At 39.2% G+C, this 19,658-nt stretch overlaps 1 protein-coding gene across 2 annotated transcripts in view; it reads right to left on the bottom strand.

The window, feature by feature from the left end:
• Positions 1 to 19,658, bottom strand: part of VEZF1 (vascular endothelial zinc finger 1) — a 130,534-nt gene that overhangs the window by 94,617 nt on the left and 16,259 nt on the right. For both annotated transcript variants that reach the window (XM_053706940.1, XM_053706941.1), the window contains exon 2: positions 5,687 to 6,405. In XM_053706940.1, the coding sequence (XP_053562915.1) occupies positions 5,687 to 6,405 (719 nt within the window). The remainder of the gene's footprint in view (positions 1 to 5,686; positions 6,406 to 19,658) is intronic.

The following is a 19,658-nucleotide window of genomic DNA, read 5'->3' as shown; positions in this document are numbered from 1 at the left end:
ACAACAAACAAAGCAGATGTTTGACGAAAATCTTTAGTAGCTTGTAAGTAAAAAACTTTAAAGCACGGACCACGTCCAAATTGTGTAACACAAGGATGGAACAACAATCTCTTGATTGATATTCTTGTTAGATACCACCTTAGGTAAGAACCCAGGTTTGGTACGCAGGACTACCTTATCCGTATGAAAAATCAGATAAGGAGAATCACATTGTAAGGCAGATAGCTCAGAGACTCTACGAGCCGAGGAAATAGCTACCAAAAAAAAAAGAACTTTCCAAGATAAAAGCTTGATCTATGGAATGAAGAGGTTCAAACGGAACTCCTTGAAGAACCTTAAGAACCAAGTTTAAGCTCCATGGTGGAGCAACAGGTTTAAACACAGGCTTGATTCTAACTAAAGCCTGACAAAATGCCTGAACGTCTGGAACATCTGCCAGACGCTTAACTAGCTGACAATCCTTTTTCCAAACCTTCTTGGAGAAAAGATAATATCCTAGCAATCCTGACCTTACTCCATGAGTAACCCTTGGATTCATACCAATAAAGATATATACGCCATACCTTATGGTAAATTTTCCTGTTGACAGGCTTTCGTGCCTGTCTTAAGGTATCAATAACTGACTTGGAGAAGCCACGCTTAGATAAAATCAAGCGTTCAATCTCCAGGCAGTCAGCCTCAGAGAAATTAGATTTGGATGGTTGAAAGGACCCTGAAGTAGAAGGTCCTGTTTCAGAGGCAGAGACCATGGTGGAAAGGATGACATGTCCACTAGATCTGCATACCAGGTCCTGCGTGGCCACGCAGGTGCTATCAGAATCACTGATGCTCTCTCCTGCTTGATCTTGGCAATCAGTCGAGGGAGCAGAGGAAAAGGTGGAAACACATAAGCCAGGTTGAAAGACCAGCGCGCTGCTAGAGCATCTATCAGTGTCGCCTTGGGATCCCTGGACCTGGATCCGTAACACGGAAGCTTGGCGTTCTGGCGAGACGCCATGAGATCCAGTTCTGGTTTGCCCCAACGATGAATCAGTTGTGCAAATGCCTCCGGATGGAGTTCCCACTCTCCCGGATGAAAAGTCTGACGACTTAGAAAATCCGCCTCCCAGTGCTCTACACCTGGGATATGGATAGCTGATAGGTGACAAGAGTGAATCTCTGCCCAGCGAATTATTTTTGAAACTTCTAACATCTCTAGGGAACTTCTCGTTCCCCCTTGATGGTTGATGTAAGCTACAGTCGTGATGTTGTCCGACTGAAATCTGATGTACCTCAGAGTTGCTAACTGAGGCCAAGCCTGAAGAGCCTTTAATATCGCTCTTAGTTCCAGAATATTTAATGGAAGGAGAGACTCCTCCTGAGTACACGATCCCTGAGCCTTCAGGGAGTTCCAGACTGCACCCCAACCTAGAAGGCTGGCATCTGTCGTAACAATTGTCCAATCTGGCCTGCGAAAGGTCATACCTTTGGACAGATGGACTCGAGATAGCCACCAGAGAAGAGAATCCCTGGTCTCTTGGTCCAGATTCAGTTGAGGGGACAAATCTGTGTAATTCCCCGCTCCACTGACTGAGCATGCATAGTTGCAGCGGTCTGAGATGTAAGAGTGCAAACGGCACTATGTCCATTGCCGCTACCATTAAGCCGATTACTTCCATACACTGAACCACCGAAGGGAATGAAGAACCCGGCAGGAATTTAGAAGCTTTGATAACCTGGACTCCGTCAGGTGAATTTTCATTTCTACAGAATCTATCAGAGTCCCTAGAAAGGAAACTCTTGTGAGTGGGGATAGAGAACTCTTTTCCTCGTTCACTTTCCACCCATGCGACCACAGAAATGCCAGTACTACGTCTGTATGAGAATTTGGAAGTTTGACGCCTGTATCAGGATGTCGTCTAAATAAGGGGCTACTGCTATGCCCCGCGGCCTTAGGACCGCCATAAGTGACCCTAGAACCTTTGTAAAGATTCTTGGGGCTGTAGCTAATCCCAAGGTGAAGAGCTACAAATGGTAATGCCTGTCTTAAAAGCAAACCTGAGAAACCGATGATGATCTTTGTGTATCGGAATGTGAAGATAAGCATCCTTTAGATCCACTGTAGTCATATATTGACCCTCCTGGATCAGTGGTAGGATGGTACGAATAGTTTCCATCTTGAACGAAGGAACTTTGAGGAATTTGTTTAAGATCTTTAGATCCAAAATTGGTCTGAAGGTTCCCTCTTTTTTGGGAACCACAAACAGATTTGAGTAAAAACCCTGTCCCTGTTCCTCCTTTGGAACTGGATGGATCACTCCCATAACTAGGAGGACTCGTACACAGTATAAGAATGCCTCTCTCTTTATCTGGTGTGCAGTTAAATTGTGAAAGGTGAACTCTCCCTTTTGGGGGGGAAGCTTTGAAGTCCAGAAGATATCCCTGGGATATAATTTCCAACGCCCAGGGATCCTGAACATCTCTTGCCCACGCCTGGGCAAAGAGTGAAAGTCTGCCCCCTACTAGATCCGTTCCCGGATAGGGGGCCGTTCCTTCATGCTGTCTTAGAGGCAGCAGCAGGCTTTTTTACCTGCTTACCTTTTTTTCCATGTCAGGTTTGGTCTCCAGACCGTCTTGGATTGAGCAAAAGTTCCCTCTTGTTTATTATTAGAGGAAGTTGATGCCGCACCTGCCTTGAAGTTTTGAAAGGCACGAAAATTAGACTGTTTGGCCCTAGATTTGGACCTGTCCTGAGGAAGGGCATGACCTTTTCCTCCAGTGATATCAGCAATAATCTCCTTCAACCAGGCCCGAATAGGGTCTGCCCCTTGAAGGGAATGTTAAGTAGCTTAGATTTTGAAGTCACGTCAGCTGACCATGATCTAAGCCATAGCGCTCTGCGCGCCTGTATAGCAAAACCAGAATTCTTAGCTCTTAGTTTAGTCAAATGAACAATGGCATCAGAATAAAAGAATTGGCTAGCTTAAGTGCTCTAAGTTTGCCAAGTATGTCATCCAATGGAGTCGCTACCTGTAAAGCCTCTTCCAGAGACTCAAACCAGTACGCCGTAGCAGCAGTGACAGGGGCAATGCATGCAAGGGGCTGTAGGATTAAACCTTGTTGAATAAATATTTTCTTAAGGTAACCTCTAATTTTTTATCCATTGGATCTAAAAAAAAAAAAAGCACAACTGTCTTCGACAGGGATAGTAGTACGCTTTACTAGAGTAGAAACTGCTCCCTCCACCTTAGGGACTGTCTGCCATAAGTCCCATGTGGTGGCGTCTATTGGAAACATTTTTCTAAAAATAGGATGGGAAGAGAATGACACACCTGGTCTATCCCATTCCTTATTAATAATTTCTGTAAACCTTTTAGGTATTTGGAAAAACATCAGTACACACCGGCACTGCAAAGTATTTATCCAGTCTACACAATTTCTCTGGCACTGCAATGGTATCACAGTCATTCAGAGCAGCTAAAACCTCCCTAAGCAACACGCGGAGGTGTTCAAGCTTAAATTTAAATGTAGAAATATTAGAATCAGGTATCTTTCCTGAGTCATTAACATCACCCACTGACTGAAGCTCTCTTTCCTCAGCTTCTGCATATTGTAAGGCAGTATCAGACATGGTTCTTAAAGCGTCAGTATGCTCTGCATTTTGTCTCACCCCAGAGCTATCTCGCTTACCTCTAAGTTCAGGTAGTCTGGCTAATACCGCTGACAGTGTATTATCCATGACTGCCGCCATGTCTTGTAAAGTAAACGCTATGGGCGCCCTAGATGTACTTGGCGCCATTTGAGCGTGAGTCCCTTAAGCGGGAGTCAAAGGGTCTGACACGTGGGGAAAGTTAGGCGGCATAACTTCCCCCTCGTCAGATTCCTCTGGTGATATATTTTTTAAAGACAGAAAATGATCTTTATTGCATAAAATGAAATCAGTACATTTGGTACACATTCTAAGAGGGGGTTCCACCATGGCTTTTAAACATAATAAACAAGGAGTTTCTTCTATGTCAGACATGTTTATACAGAATAGCAATGAGACTAGCAAGCTTGGAAAACACTTTAAATCAAGCTAACAAGCAAATATAAAAAACGGTACTGTGCCTTTAAGAGAAACAAATTTTGTCAGAATTTGAAAAACAGTGAAAAAATGCAGTAAATCAAACGAAATTTTTACAGTGTGTATAATAGGCTAACAGAGCATTGCACCCACTTGCAAATGGATGATTAACCCCTTAGTTCAAAAAACGGATCAAAAAAACGAAATAGACGTTTTTTTAACAGTCACAAATAACTGCCACAGCAAGCTGTGGCCCTACCTTCCCCAATAAACGACTTTGGAAAGCCTTTGGGCCCTTTAGAGATGTCCTATAGCATTCAGAGGGCCTTTGAGGGAAGCTGGATGTCACAGTTTGTAATTTTAACTGCACCAACTGTAACTTTTATACTACAACAGTGGAAATTGTTTCTAGTCAAAATTTAAGCCAGCCATGTGGAAAAAAACTAGGCCCCAATAAAGTTTTATCACCAAAGCATATATAAAAACGATTAAACATGCCAGCAAACGTTTTATATTGTAAATATCATAAGGGTATTACCCCTGGGAGTAAGCATGATACCAGTCGTTATTAAATCACTGTATTCAGGCTTAACTTACATTAATCCGGTTTCAGCAGCATTTTCTAGTGTTTTCCATCTCTAGAAAAAATTATAACTGCGCATACCTGATAGCAGAATAAACTGCACGCCTTTCTCTCGCTGAAGTTACCTCATCTGTGTAATCCCCTCAGACATATGTGAGAATAGCAATGGATCTTAGTTACAACCTGCTAAGATCATAGAAACCTCAGGCAGATTCTTCTTCTATTTACTGCCTGAGATAAAATAGCACAACTCCGGTACTATTTAAAAATAACAAACTTTTGATTGAAGAAAATAAACTAGCTATATTTAACCACTCTCTCCTACAACGTCCTAGCTTGTTGAGAGTTGCAAGAGAATGACTAGCTATGACAGTTAGGGGAGGAGCTATATTACAGCTCTGCTGTGGGTGTCCTCTTGCAACTTCCTGTTGGGAATGAGAATATCCCACAAGTAATGGATGATCCGTGGACTGGATACACCTTACAAGAGAATGAGTAATAATGTTTATTAGAAGCATTTTTGCTAAAGAAGTATATTGCAAAAATGCTTCCATTTCATGTGCACCTGTGCACATTTCATTTTTGACCTATCACTTTAAGGACAGCACACAAATGCATACAAGCATTAGCATCTCATTTATTTGGTAGGCTTACCATGGAATCTCCTATACTATGCACAATAAATCGTCAAAATGTTGGTAACATTACGTGTGATGTTGCTGACTACTTAGTCATGCCTGTTCATTATGCAAATGACAATGTACCAAAATGGCTGCCTACAGACTAGAATAAAAGTTTAAGTGACCTTTACCCATTGATTACTCAGTGTAAGACACTGGACATGCTTGGCAAAAGTAGGGCTTTTGACACCTTTGAGGTGTGTGTGTGTGGGGGGGGGGAGGGGGGGGAAGAGCATTAGTAATGAATGGAAGATCAACACTTGATGATGTACACTATTTAATTTCATTTTAACCTTAGTTAACCAAGTACAAAAATCAGAATTTTTTATTAAGGTAGTTAATTAAACTATATAAAGAGTAACAACCACCCTGTCATACCTTGAGAATCCTTTTCCACAAACACTGCAAGTGTAGGGTTTTGTGATCCCTCCCTCATGAGATCGAACATGATAAGTCATACGATCCTTCCTTTTAAAACGCTGATTGCAGACCGGGCATTCAAACGGTTTCTCGTCTGAGTGGGACAATTTGTGCCTGTTGAGATGGTAAACATCTCTAAAAGCTTTACCACACATTTCACAAGCATGATTCTTCTTCACTGGTTTGCTGGGCTTTTTAACAGGCAGGGGCACAGGCATAGCTGGGATGCTAGTACTAGCACTTGGAACTGTGGTTGAGGAAGACGTGGTAACGGTTGATAATATTCCTGCAATGGTTGAGACAAAGGACGTTCTATTGTTCTCCCCAGCAATTGTTGAGATAAGGGGCACCACCGGTGTTGTTTGTGTTTTCTTTGGCCGTGACACCAACTTGATCCCTGTGTGACAGGACTCGTGGCGTCGCAAATGGTAACTGTCCCTGAATGCTTTGCTGCAATATGTGCAAATAAAAGAAGTTTTGGATTTTTCTTTCTTCACTACGACAGGCTCTTTTAAAGGTTCTGTAGGGGTCTGAGGTTTTTGTGTTGTGATTGGTAAAGGTAAAATGGGTTTCTGATCAGGGGGCTCAACAGGAGCTCCCAAGAGTGGCAGCAAGCTATTCTGGGCTGCCTGTTGTTGATGGTGGTGGTGGTGGTGATGATGTGAAGCTTCATGAGCCTGAAAAGAAAAAAAAGCAATTGAAGTTTTTATTGCACATTTAAAATGGGTGAAAGAAAGGTCTAAATGTTAAACCAGATTAACTTAAACAGTAAAACAAATATATATCTTTTACTGTTTTACTTCAGGTACCTGTGTGTCGTTTAGTTTTCTAAGAAGTGGAAGTGATATAAATAAAATCTGTCTAAAGAAAAAAAAAAAACTCGCTCACATAATTTAGTGAGTGGATGAAACATTCTAAAGAAAAAAAAAAAAAAAAAAACTTTTTTCACCATGAACCACGTAAACAGGAATTCTTAATTCATGCCATAGAGAGATAACAGGCAAACTAATAATGTTGTATTAAAACAGGGCTTGACAAATCCCCAGAGTCTGGGAGCCAACAATCCTAAAATTTCCAATCTCTCTCTCTCTATATATCTAAATAGCAAACATACATATTAGGCATTTTTTATTCACAAAAACATTTATAGTGTTCCCACCTGAACAATGGATTCAGGGTAAGGAAGGATATGTAAATTATCTTCATGACTCTTTTGTTAAAGGGACATTGAAGTCACATTTTTCATGATTCAGATAGAGCATGCAATTTTAAGCAACTTTCTAATTTACTTCTATTATCAATTTTTTTCCCCATTATCTTGCTATCTTTATTTGAAAATCAAGTTTAGAAGCTGGCCCATTTTTGGTTCACTACCTGGGTTGTGCTTGCTGATTGTCCAATAAACGGTGACTTCAAGCGCAATGACGTGATGGCATCACTGCGCAACTTTATTGAAAATTTACAATGGACAGTATAGGGAAATGGAGCATGCTGCTTAGAAGCCTGTATCTCAAGGACATGAAACCCAAAGTTTTTCTTTCGTTATATCAACAAGGCAGAAGATGCTGTGATCTGAGATGTCACCACTGAAAATGCAGCATATCTGCAGAGAGAATGGAACAAATGCAAGAACTGGTAGTGCTTACACTTAGCAGCACTGTTTACCAGGCTGTCCTTTTCAAATATTGTTGTCCTCTGGCTGCACTGTATAAGTTTTCTTTAAAGCAGTGCTTGACAAATCTGTTTAAAAATAAGCAGCCAGTAGGAATATTTAGGAGACCGAGAGTAGGATTTATGAAGAATAACGCAAAAAGTTAGGAGTCAGGGGTAAAATTCTAGGAACCAGTTTTGTCAAGCCCTGCCTTAAAGGGACATTAAAAACTTTGGGATGGTAATATAAAATGATAAATCTTGTGTGTGTGTGTATATATATATATATATAAAAACTTTGCAATATACTTTATTTAATTTTGTTCCCTTTTTCTGTAATTAAATTCTGAAATTGTGAGGCTTTTACGTTCCTGTTAGAAATGGAAGTGCAGAACACTTATATTCCACACAACCATTGGCTACACACTCTAGTGACCTATTTATAACCGTCTCTAATTTGCCACAGCAGAGAAGGTAACCTAAGTTATTGTTTATAGACACTAAAGCTAATGAAACTATAAAAATACATCTACATTTTATTCTCAAACTAATCTTTTCTTTGAATGTATAATATGTAGCATTTATTTTGTGTTTAATGTCCCTTTAACACAGTGCAGCCAGAACTCTGAATCATGAATGAAAATTTGGTGTTCCATGTCTCTTTAACTACTAAAAAAAAAATGTGTAAATGGATCCCCCAACTTCCAGGCCAGCTCCCAAGTTTGATATCAGTTTGTTAAGTCCTGTTCATACAGTCTGTTAAGTGTTGGAAGCCAATTCTTTAATAAAACATGCATCTATAGACACTTCCTTGGTTTCTTCATGCCACTTTACAAATGGGAAGTAACAAAAAAAACAATATCTAAACACAACTGATTTTGTGTGAATAATATACAAACCAATATTAATTGTTTATAAATATGTTAATTAAAAATGCACTTACACAGCTAAAACTGTATAAAATGGAGGGGAATAAAAAAAAATGTGTGTCGATATAAAATTTGCAGGATGTCATGTGCATAACACTTCTGTTTAGTACACCAAGTTATTTAAAGGGACAGTAAAATTAAAAATATTTCACGATTCGAAGAGCATGCAATTTTAAACAACTCTACAGTTTATGTCTATTATCAAATATCCTTTGTTCTATTGGTCCAGTTTATGTCTATTATCAAATATGCTGTGTTCTATTGGTATCCTTTGTTAAAGACTAAACCTAGATATGCTTAGGAACAACAATGCACTACTGGGAGCTAGCAAACCGCATGTGAGCCAATGACAAGAGCCACAACTCCCTGTAGTGCATTACTGCTGAGCCTATCTAGGTTCACTTAACAAAAGGATACCAACAGAATGAAGCAATAGTATACCAAACGATTAGAGAATTAAGTAAATTTAATACTAGAAGTAATTTGAAAGTCGGTTATATTAATGTACCTTTTACCTCTGATTACCTTGTATCTTAGCCTCTGCAGTCTACCTTCTTATTTCAATTATTTTGACAGACTTGCATTTTTGCCAATCAGCTCCCTTTCATTAGTAATTCCACAGGCGTGAGCACAATGTTATCTATATGGTACACGTGAAGAACAGCCTCTCGCTGTGAAAAACTGTCAAATTAATTCAGATAAGAGACGGCCTTCAATAAATTAGCATATGAACCTACCTAGGTTTAACTTTTAACTAAGAATTACCAACAAAACAAAGCAAATGATTTGATGATAAAAATAAATTGGAAAGTTGTTTAAAATTACATGCCCTATTTGAATCATGACAGGTAAATTTTGACTAGACTATCCCTTTAATAAAAGTTTTACATTGTGTATGTATGAACGGCTAGGCTACTTTGAAAAGCATTCACTTGTAATTTGCAAAATATAAACATAAATAAAATTAATCACTTTGTTAAACACTCCTTAAAAGGGACATGAAACTCATTTTTTCTTTCATGATTTAGAAAGAGTATGCAATTTTAAACAACATTCCAATTTACTTCTATTATCTAATCTCTTGATATCTTTTGTTGAAAAGCATATCTAAAATAGGCTCAGTAGCTGCTTATTAGCGGCTGCACAGATGCCTAGTGTGATTGGTTCACCCATGTGCATTGCTATTTCTTCAACATGGATATCTAAAGAATGCAGAAAATTAGATAATACAAGTAAATTGCAATGTGGTTAAAAACATAAATTATGTAAGAACTTACCTGATAAATTCATTTCTTTCATATTAGCAAGAGTCCATGAGCTAGTGACGTATGGGATATACATTCCTACCAGGAGGGGCAAGTTTCCCAAACCTTAAAATGCCTATAAATACACCCCTCACCACACCCACAAATCAGTTTAACGAATAGCCAAGAAGTGGGGTGATAAGAAAAAAGTGCGAAAGCATAAAAAATAAGGAATTGGAATAATTGTGCTTTATACAAAAAAATCATAACCACCACAAAAAAGGGTGGGCCTCATGGACTCTTGCTAATATGAAAGAAATGAATTTATCAGGTAAGTTCTTACATAAATTATGTTTTCTTTCATGTAATTAGCAAGAGTCCATGAGCTAGTGACGTATGGGATAATGACTACCCAAGATGTGGATCTTTCCACGCAAGAGTCACTAGAGAGGGAGGGATAAAATAAAGACAGCCAATTCCTGCTGAAAATAATCCACACCCAAAATAAAGTTTAAATGAAAACATAAGCAGAAGATTCAAACTGAAACAGCTGCCTGAAGTACTTTTCTACCAAAAACTGCTTCAGAAGAAGAAAACACATAAAAATGGTAGAATTTAGTAAAAGTATGCAAAGAAGACCAAGTTGCTGCTTTGCAAATCTGATCAACCGAAGCTTCATTCCTAAACGCCCAGGAAGTAGAAACTGACCTAGTAGAATGAGCTGTAATCCTTTGAGGCGGAGTTTTACCCAACTCGACATAGGCATGATGAATTAAAGATTTCAACCAAGATGCCAAAGAAATGGCAGAAGCTTTCTGGCCTTTTCTAGAACCGGAAAAGATGACAAATAGACTAGAAGTCTTTCGGAAAGTCTTAGTAGCTTCAACATAATATTTCAAAGCTCTAACAACATCCAAAGAATGCAATGATTTCTCCTTAGAATTCTTAGGATTAGGGCATAATGAAGGAACTACAATTTCTCTACTAATGTTGTTGGAATTCACAAGCTTAGGTAAAAATTCAAAAGAAGTTCGCAACACTGCTTTATCCTGATGAAAAATCAGAAAAGGAGACTCACAAGAAAGAGCAGACAATTCAGAGACTCTTCTGGCAGAAGAGATGGCCAAAAGGAACAAAACTTTCCAAGAAAGTAATTTAATGTCCAATGAATGCATAGGTTCAAACGGAGGAGCTTGAAGAGCCCCCAGAACCAAATTCAAACTCCAAGGAGGAGAAATTGACTTAATGACAGGTTTAATACGAACCAAGGCTTGTACAAAACAATGAATATCAGGAAGATTAGCAATCTTTCTGTGAAAAAGAACAGAAAGAGCAGAGATTTGACCTTTCAAGGAACTTGCGGACAAACCTTTATCTAAACCATCCTGAAGAAACTGTAAAATTCTCGGAATTCTAAAAGAATGCCAGGAAAAATGATGAGAAAGACACCAAGAAATATAAGTCTTCCAGACTCTATAATATATCTCTCTAGATACAGATTTACGAGCCTGTAACATAGTATTAATCACAGAGTCAGAGAAACCTCTTTGACCAAGAATCAAGCGTTCAATCTCCATACCTTTAAATTTAAGGATTTGAGATCCTGATGGAAAAAAGGACCTTGCGACAGAAGGTCTGGCCTTAACGGAAGAGTCCACGGTTGGCAAGAGGCCATCCAGACAAGATCCGCATACCAAAACCTGTGAGGCCATGCTGGATCTACCAGCAGAACAAACGAGCATTCCTTCAGAATCTTGGAGATTACTCTTGGAAGAAGAACTAGAGGCGGAAAGATATAGGCAGGATGATACTTCCAAGGAAGTTATAATGCATCCACTACCTCCGCCTGAGGATCCCGGGATCTGGACAGATACCTGGGAAGTTTCTTGCTTAGATGAGAAGCCATCAGATCTATTTCTGGAAGTTCCCACATTTGAACAATCTGAAGAAATACCTCTGGGTGAAGAGACCATTCGCCCAGATGCAACGTTTGGCGACTGAGATAATCCGCTTCCCAATTGTCTATTCCTGGAATATGAACCGCAGAGATTAGACAGGAGCTGGATTCCGCCCAAACCAGAATTCGAGATACTTCTTTCATAGCCAGAGGACTGTGAGTCCCTCCTTGATGATTGATGTATGCCACAGTAGTGACATTGTCTGTCTGAAAACAAATGAACGATTCTCTCTTCAGAAGAGGTCAAGACTGAAGAGCTCTGAAAATTGCATGGAGTTCCAAAATATTGATTGGTAATCTCACCTCCTGAGATTCCCAAACCCCTTGTGCTGTCAGAGACCCCCACACAGCTCCCCAATCTGTAAGACTTGCATCTGTTGAAATTACAGTACAGGTCGGAAGAACAAAAGAAGCCCCCTGAACTAAACGATGGTGATCTGTCCACCACGTCAGAGAGTGTCGTACAATCGGTTTTAAAGATATTAACTGAGATATCTTTGTGTAATCCCTGCACCATTGGTTCAGCATACAGAGCTGAAGAGGTCGCATGTGAAAACGAGCAAAGGGGATCGCGTCCGATGCAGCAGTCATAAGACCTAGAATTTCCATGCATAAGGCTACCGAAGGGAATGATTGTGACTGAAGGTTTCGACATCTCTTGTCTGTCAAAGACAGAGTCATGGACACTGAATCTATCTGGAAACCCAAAAAGGTTACCCTTGTCTGAGGAATCAATGAACTTTTTAGTGAATTGATCCTCCAACCATGATCTTGAAGAAACAACACAAGTCGATTCGTATGAGATTCTGCTAAATGTGAAGACTGAGCAAGTACCAAGATATCGTCCAAATAAGGAAATACCACAATACCCTGTTCTCTGATTACAGATAGAAGGGCACCGAGAACCTTTGTAAAAATTCTTGGAGCTGTTGCTAGGCCAAACGGCAGAGCCACAAACTGGTAATGCTTGTCTAGGAAAGAGAATCTCAGAAACTGATAGTGAGCTGGATGAATCGGAATATGCAGATATGCATCCTGTAAATCTATTGTAGACATATAATGCCCTTGCTGAACAAAAGGCAGGATAGTCCTTATAGTTACCATCTTGAATGTTGGTATCCTTACATAACGATTCAATATTTTTAGATCCAGAACTGGTCTGAAGGAATTCTCCTTCTTTGGTACAATGAAGAGATTTGAATAAAACCCCATCCCCTGTTCCAGAACTGGAACTGGCATAATTACTCCAGCCAACTCTAGATCTGAAACACATTTCAGAAATGCTTGAGCTTTCGCTGGGTTTACTGGGACACGGGAAAGAATCTCTTTGCAGGAGGTCTTATCTTGAAACCAATTCTGTACCCTTCTGAAATAATGTTCTGAATCCAAAGATTGTGAACAGAATTGATCCAAATTTCTTTGAAAAAACTTAATCTGCCCCCTACCAGCTGAGCTGGAATTAGGGCCGCACCTTCATGTGGACTTGGGAGCTGGTTTTGGTTTTCTAAAAGGCTTGGATTTATTCCAGACTGGAGATGGTTTCCAAACTGAAACTGCTCCCGAGGATGAAGGATCAGGCTTTTGTTCTTTGTTGAAACGAACGAAAACGATTATTAGCCCTGTTTTTACCCTTAGATTTTTTATCCTGTGGTAAAAAAGTTCCTTTCCCACCAGTAACAGTTGAGATAATAGAATCCAACTGAGAATCAAATAATTTATTACCCTGGAAAGAAAGGGAAAGTAGAGTCGATTTAGAAGACATATCAGCATTCCAAGTTTAAAGCCATAAAGCTCTTCTAGCTAAAATAGCTAGAGACATAAACCTGACATCAACTCTGATAATATCAAAAATGGCATCACAGATAAAATTATTAGCATGTTGAAGAAGAAGAAGAATGTTATGAGAATCATGACCTGTTACTTGTTGCGCTAAAGTTTCCAACCAAAAAGTTGAAGCTGCAGCAACATCCGCCAAAGATATAGCAGGTCTAAGAAGATAACCTGAACATAAGTAAGCTTTTCTTAGAAAGGATTCAATTTTCCTATCTAAAGGATCCTTAAAGGAAGTACCATCTGCCGTAGGAATAGTAGTACGTTTAGCAAGGGTAGAGATAGCCCCATCAACTTTAGGGATTTTGTCCCAAAACTCTAATCTGTCAGACGGCACAGGATATAATTGCTTAAAACGTTTAGAAGGAGTAAATGAATTACCCAAATTATTCCATTCCCTGGAAATTACTTCAGAAATAGCACCAGGAACAGGAAAAACTTCTGGAATAACTACAGGAGATTTAAAGACCTTGTCTAAACGTTTAGATTTAGTATCAAGAGGACCAGAATCCTCAATTTCTAATGCAATTAGGACTTCTTTAAGTAAAGAACGGAAAAATTCCATTTTAAATAAATATGAAGATTTATCAGCATAAACCTCTGAAACAGAATCCTCTGAACCAGAAGAATCATTAGAATCAGAATGATGAAGTTTAAAAATTCATCTGGATAAAGAGAAGTTTTAAAAGACTTTTTTATGTTTACTAGAAGGAGGAATAACAGACATAGCCTTCTTAATTGATTCAGAAACAAAATCTCTTATGTTATCAGGAACACTCTGAACATTAGATGTTGATAGAACTGCAACAGGTAATGGTATTTTACTAAAGGAAATACTTTCTGCATTAACAAGTTTGTCATGACATTTAATACAAACAACAGCTGGAGGAACAGCTACCAAAAGTTTACAGCAGATACACTTAGCTTTGGTAGTTCCAGCACCAGGCAGCGATTTTCCTGAAGTATCTTCTGACTCAGATGCAACATGAGACATCTTGCAATATGTAAGAGAAAAAACAACATATAAAGCAAAATTGATCAAATTCCTTAAATGACAGTTTCAGAATGGGAAAAAATGCCAAAGAACAAGCTTCTAGCAACCAGAAGCAATGAAAAATGAGACTTAAATAATGGAGACAAAAGCGACGCCCATATTTTTTTAGCGCCAAATAAGACGCCCACATTATTTGGCGCCTAAATGCTTTTGGCGCCAAAAATGACGCCACATCCGGAACGCCGACATTTTTGGCGCAAAAGAACGTCAAAAAATGACGCAACTTCCGGCGACACGTATGACGCCGGAAAAAGAAAAGATTTTTTGCGCCAAAAAAGTCTGCGCCAAGAATGACGCAATAAAATGAAGCATTTTCAGCCCCCGCGAGCCTAACAGCCCACAGGGAAAAAGTCAAATTTTTTAAGGTAAGAAAAAATGATTGATTCAAATGCATTATCCCAAATATGAAACTGACTGTCTGAAAATAAGGAATGTTGAACATCCTGAGTCAAGGCAAATAAATGTTTGAATACATATATTTAGAACTTTATAAAAAAAAGTGCCCAACCATAGCTTAAGAGTGTCACAGAAAATAAGACTTACTTACCCCAGGACACTCATCTACATGTAGTAGAAAGCCAAACCAGTACTGAAACGAAAATCAGCAGAGGTAATGGTATATATATATATATATAAGAGTATATCGTCGATCTGAAAAGGGAGGTAAGAGATGAATCTCTACGACCGATAACAGAGAACCTATGAAATAGACCCCGTAGAAGGAGATCATTGCATTCAAATAGGCAATACTCTCCTCACATCCCTCTGACATTCACTGCACGCTGAGAGGAAAACCGGGCTCCAACCTGTTGCGGAGCGCATATCAACGTAGAATCTAGCACAAACTTACTTCACCACCTCCATAGGAGGCAAAGTTTGTAAAACTGATTTGTGGGTGTGGTGAGGGGTGTATTTATAGGCATTTTAAGGTTTGGGAAACTTTGCCCCTCCTGGTAGGAATGTATATCCCATACGTCACTAGCTCATGGACTCTTGCTAATTACATGAAAGAAATGTTATTCTCTATCTGAATCATGAAATAAATATTTTGGGTTACATGTCCCTTTAAAATATTAGACAAATGTATCAACAGACAATAGGCTGGGTCTCTGTCAGAAAGATGCATAACATGTCAACTACATGTAGAGAGAAAAATATATAAAGACAGACAGATTTGTCAGTGCTGATATCATGTTTTGATTTACTGAAATCTCATGAGATTTCATAGTAAAGTTGCTTAAATTTTAGAGGGAAATAACGATCTGCCAGATGTACCCTCCCTTGCAAATCCTGGGATTAGCATCGTGATTGATTGTTCAAAGTTCATTTACATTTGAAAGTGGCTACTATCTTCAGGTGATATTTTGGTCATCCTTTTACCGTTATGCTGCATCACTTTCAAGTGCTTTAAAGGACAATTAAATACATTAGAATTGCATAACTAACAAGTGGGTAAAAAAAGCTAATTCATTAGCACTTAGACTAAGTTTCAAATAAGCAGTAGATTTTTTCTGTCAAATTTTTCTCATTTGACGGCCTCCTGTATCATGTGGTAGCCGTCAGCCAATCACAGACTAGTATACAGATACACTGAACTTGTGTACATGCTCAGTAGGAGCTGGTGCCTCAGAAAGTGTGCATATTAAAAAAAAAAAAAAAAAAAAAAGACTACAAAATTTCATAATAGAAGTAAATTGGAAAGTCTCTTAAATATTGTGCTCTTTCTGAATAATGAAGGTTAATATTTACTTTAGCGTCCTTTAAACATTTGGGTATCATGTCCCTTTAATATGATCAAGTGAGAAGTTTTGAAAAGGGGCAATTTGAAATACACATTTGTTGCCAAAAATAGTAACTCTCTAACTATCAAGCTGCATTCACAGTTTTTAAGACCTTGTGGCCCAACCTCACATGCGAGCCTGCAAACTACAAATTTAAAAGGGCCACTAATGTCAAAATGAGTTTCATGATTAAAATAAAGAATATATTTCCGTCATCAAAAAGTGCACACTTATATAAGCACGAGTCTCAGCTCCTACTGAGCATATGCAAAAGTGCACATTTATATAAGCACAATGAGTCTCAGCTCCTACTGAGCATATGCAAAGGTGCACAGATTATACATATATGTCTTTTGTGATTGGCAAATGGCTGTCACATGATACGGGGGGAGGGAAAATTAGATTCACTTTAAAAATTTTCCAAAAAAATATTACTGTTCATTTCAAATTCAAAGTGCTATTGCATTGCCTTTGTATTGTGTGTTTATCAATTATTCAATTCTACTATATTTAGTTGGACTTTAAAAAACTGCTCCTTCTCAGAGGTGGCAGAGATAAAACAGACCAAACTCAAATGATCAGGGTGATTGGCCGGCTCTGCAACTGGTTGCATGAGAGCAGAAAATGGGATTGCACAAGAGTATTTGTGCAATCAAATTTTGGCGAGCATTGCTGAATTACAGGGGGTTGACTGCCAGCAATCAGGTTTTCTTGAGAATGTGTCCACTTGTGTGGTTTGAGTCAGAAAGACTGAAAACAGACAGCAGATTTCTAGGAGACAAGTAAACAAACTGTCCAAATAACTAGTTCTGACAAATTAAGCCTTTCAAAGTCACAACAGGGAGAGTGTGGGCATGAAGGGGTTAATAGAAATAAGCCACTGGTTCCCTAAAACCTTGTAACTCTACAAAATACTTTAAAAGGGACACCAAATTAACCCCCAAATCCTGTCCACACAAACCCTGTTTAAACACAAGTGAATGTCACCACCAAAACTCTACATAAAGGGGTGTTTCGGAATCGCAATAGCAGCTCACACCAAATTAACAATTAGGTAACGTGCCTTTAACCGAGAGTGTGAATTCAGATATTAGAGCCCAACAACAGAGATAGGAGCACACAATTAAAAGAGACGTTAAACACTTAAAGGGACAGTTTACTCAAAAATGTTCTCCCCTTTAATTTGTTCCCAATGATCCACTTTACCTGCTGGAGTGTATTAAATTGTTTACAAGTAGCTCCTTTACCCTTATTATTGGCATTTGAAATAGTTGATTTAGCATGTGGTATCCCCACCTATTCTGAAAGTTTGTGGCCGCAGGTCCAAGCTATAGAGAAGCTTTGTAAACACAGCCAGCAGAAGAAATGACACTCCCAGTGGGCTATAGCAGAGATAAGGTAATAAAATGTTAATTTTCCATTGTTCTCGCCAAGTACTGGTGATTGTTTTATGGACAGATATAATATAAAGATTATACCTACAAGCTCAACCCATTTTATTAGGTTGTGGCTTCAAAACACAAAATCAGAGCTTTAATATACACAAATAAACCTTAAAAAGCTAATTTTCATACATTTTTTTACTCTGCAGTTGGTAAAAAAAGCAATTGTAAACACATTAAGGGAAAAACTATTTTACAGTATACTGTCCCTTTAATAGATTTATTGCACCTTATTTATACTGTGTTTCAATCGTGCTCTTTGAAATGCAAGATATACAATTTTAAGGCCATCTTTACCCTTAGGACAGAAGAAAATAGAATTTATGCTTACCTGATAAATTACTTTCTCCAACGGTGTGTCCGGTCCACGGCGTCATCCTTACTTGTGGGATATTCTCTTCCCCAACAGGAAATGGCAAAGAGTCCCAGCAAAGCTGGTCACATGATCCCTATCAGGTAAGCATAAATTCTATTTTCTCCAACATTGGTGTGTCCGGTCCACGGCGTCATCCTTACTTGTGGGAACCAATACCAAAGCTTTAGGACACGGATGAAGGGAGGGAGCAAATCAGGTCACCTAAATGGAAGGCACCACGGCTTGCAAAACCTTTCTCCCAAAAATAGCCTCCGAAGAAGCAAAAGTATCAAATTTGTAAAATTTGGCAAAAGTGTGCAGTGAAGACCAAGTCGCTGCCTTACATATCTGGTCAACAGAAGCCTCGTTCTTGAAGGCCCATGTGGAAGCCACAGCCCTAGTGGAGTGAGCTGTGATTCTTTCAGGAGGCTGCCGTCCGGCAGTCTCATAAGCCAATCGGATAATGCTTTTAAGCCAAAAGGAAAGAGAGGTAGAAGTCGCTTTTTGACCTCTCCTTTTACCAGAATTAACAACAAACAAGGAAGATGTTTGTCTGAAATCTTTAATAGCCTCTAAATAGAATTTTAGAGCACGGACTACGTCCAAATTGTGTAACAAACGTTCCTTCTTTGAAACTGGATTCGGACACAAAGAAGGTACAACTATCTCCTGGTTAATATTTTTGTTGGAAACAACTTTCGGAAGAAAACCAGGCTTAGTACGCAAAACCACCTTATCTGCATGGAACACCAGATAGGGCGGAGAACACTGCAGAGCAGATAACTCTGAAACTCTTCTAGCAGAAGAAATTGCAACCAAAAACAAAACTTTCCAAGATAATAACTTAATATCTACGGAATGTAAGGGTTCAAATGGTACCCCTTGAAGAACTGAAAGAACTAGATTTAGACTCCAGGGAGGAGTCAAAGGTCTGTAAACAGGCTTGATCCTAACCAGAGCCCGAACAAATGCTTGAACATCTGGCACAGCTGCCAGTCTTTTGTGAAGTAAAACAGATAAAGCAGAGATCTGTCCCTTCAGAGAACTTGCAGATAATCCTTTCTCCAAACCTTCTTGTAGAAAGGATAGAATCTTAGGAATTTTTATCTTGTTCCATGGGAATCCTTTAGATTCACACCAACAGATATATTTTTTCCATATTTTATGGTAAATTTTTCTAGTTACAGGCTTTCTAGCCTGAATCAGAGTATCTATTACAGAATCTGAAAACCCACGCTTTGATAAAATCAAGCGTTCAATCTCCAAGCCGTCAGTTGGAGGGAAACCAGATTCGGATGTTCGAATGGACCCTGAACAAGAAGGTCCTGTCTCAAAGGTAGCTTCCATGGTGGAGCCGATGACATATTCACCAGGTCTGCATACCAAGTCCTGCGTGGCCACGCAGGAGCTATCAAGATCACCGAGGCCCTCTCCTGATTGATCCTGGCTACCAGCCTGGGGATGAGAGGAAACGGTGGGAATACATAAGCTAGGTTGAAGGTCCAAGGTGCTACTAGTGCATCTACTAGGGTCGCCTTGGGATCCCTGGATCTGGACCCGTAGCAAGGAACCTTGAAGTTCTGACGAGACACCATCAGATCCATGTCTGGAATGCCCCATAATTGAGTTATTTGGGCAAAGATTTCCGGATGGAGTTCCCACTCCCCCGGATGGAATGTCTGACGACT

Source organism: Bombina bombina, chromosome 3 (genome assembly GCF_027579735.1).
Source record: "Bombina bombina isolate aBomBom1 chromosome 3, aBomBom1.pri, whole genome shotgun sequence".
Classification (NCBI taxonomy): domain Eukaryota; kingdom Metazoa; phylum Chordata; class Amphibia; order Anura; family Bombinatoridae; genus Bombina; species Bombina bombina.
This window is presented reverse-complemented; position numbering and strand designations above follow the sequence as displayed.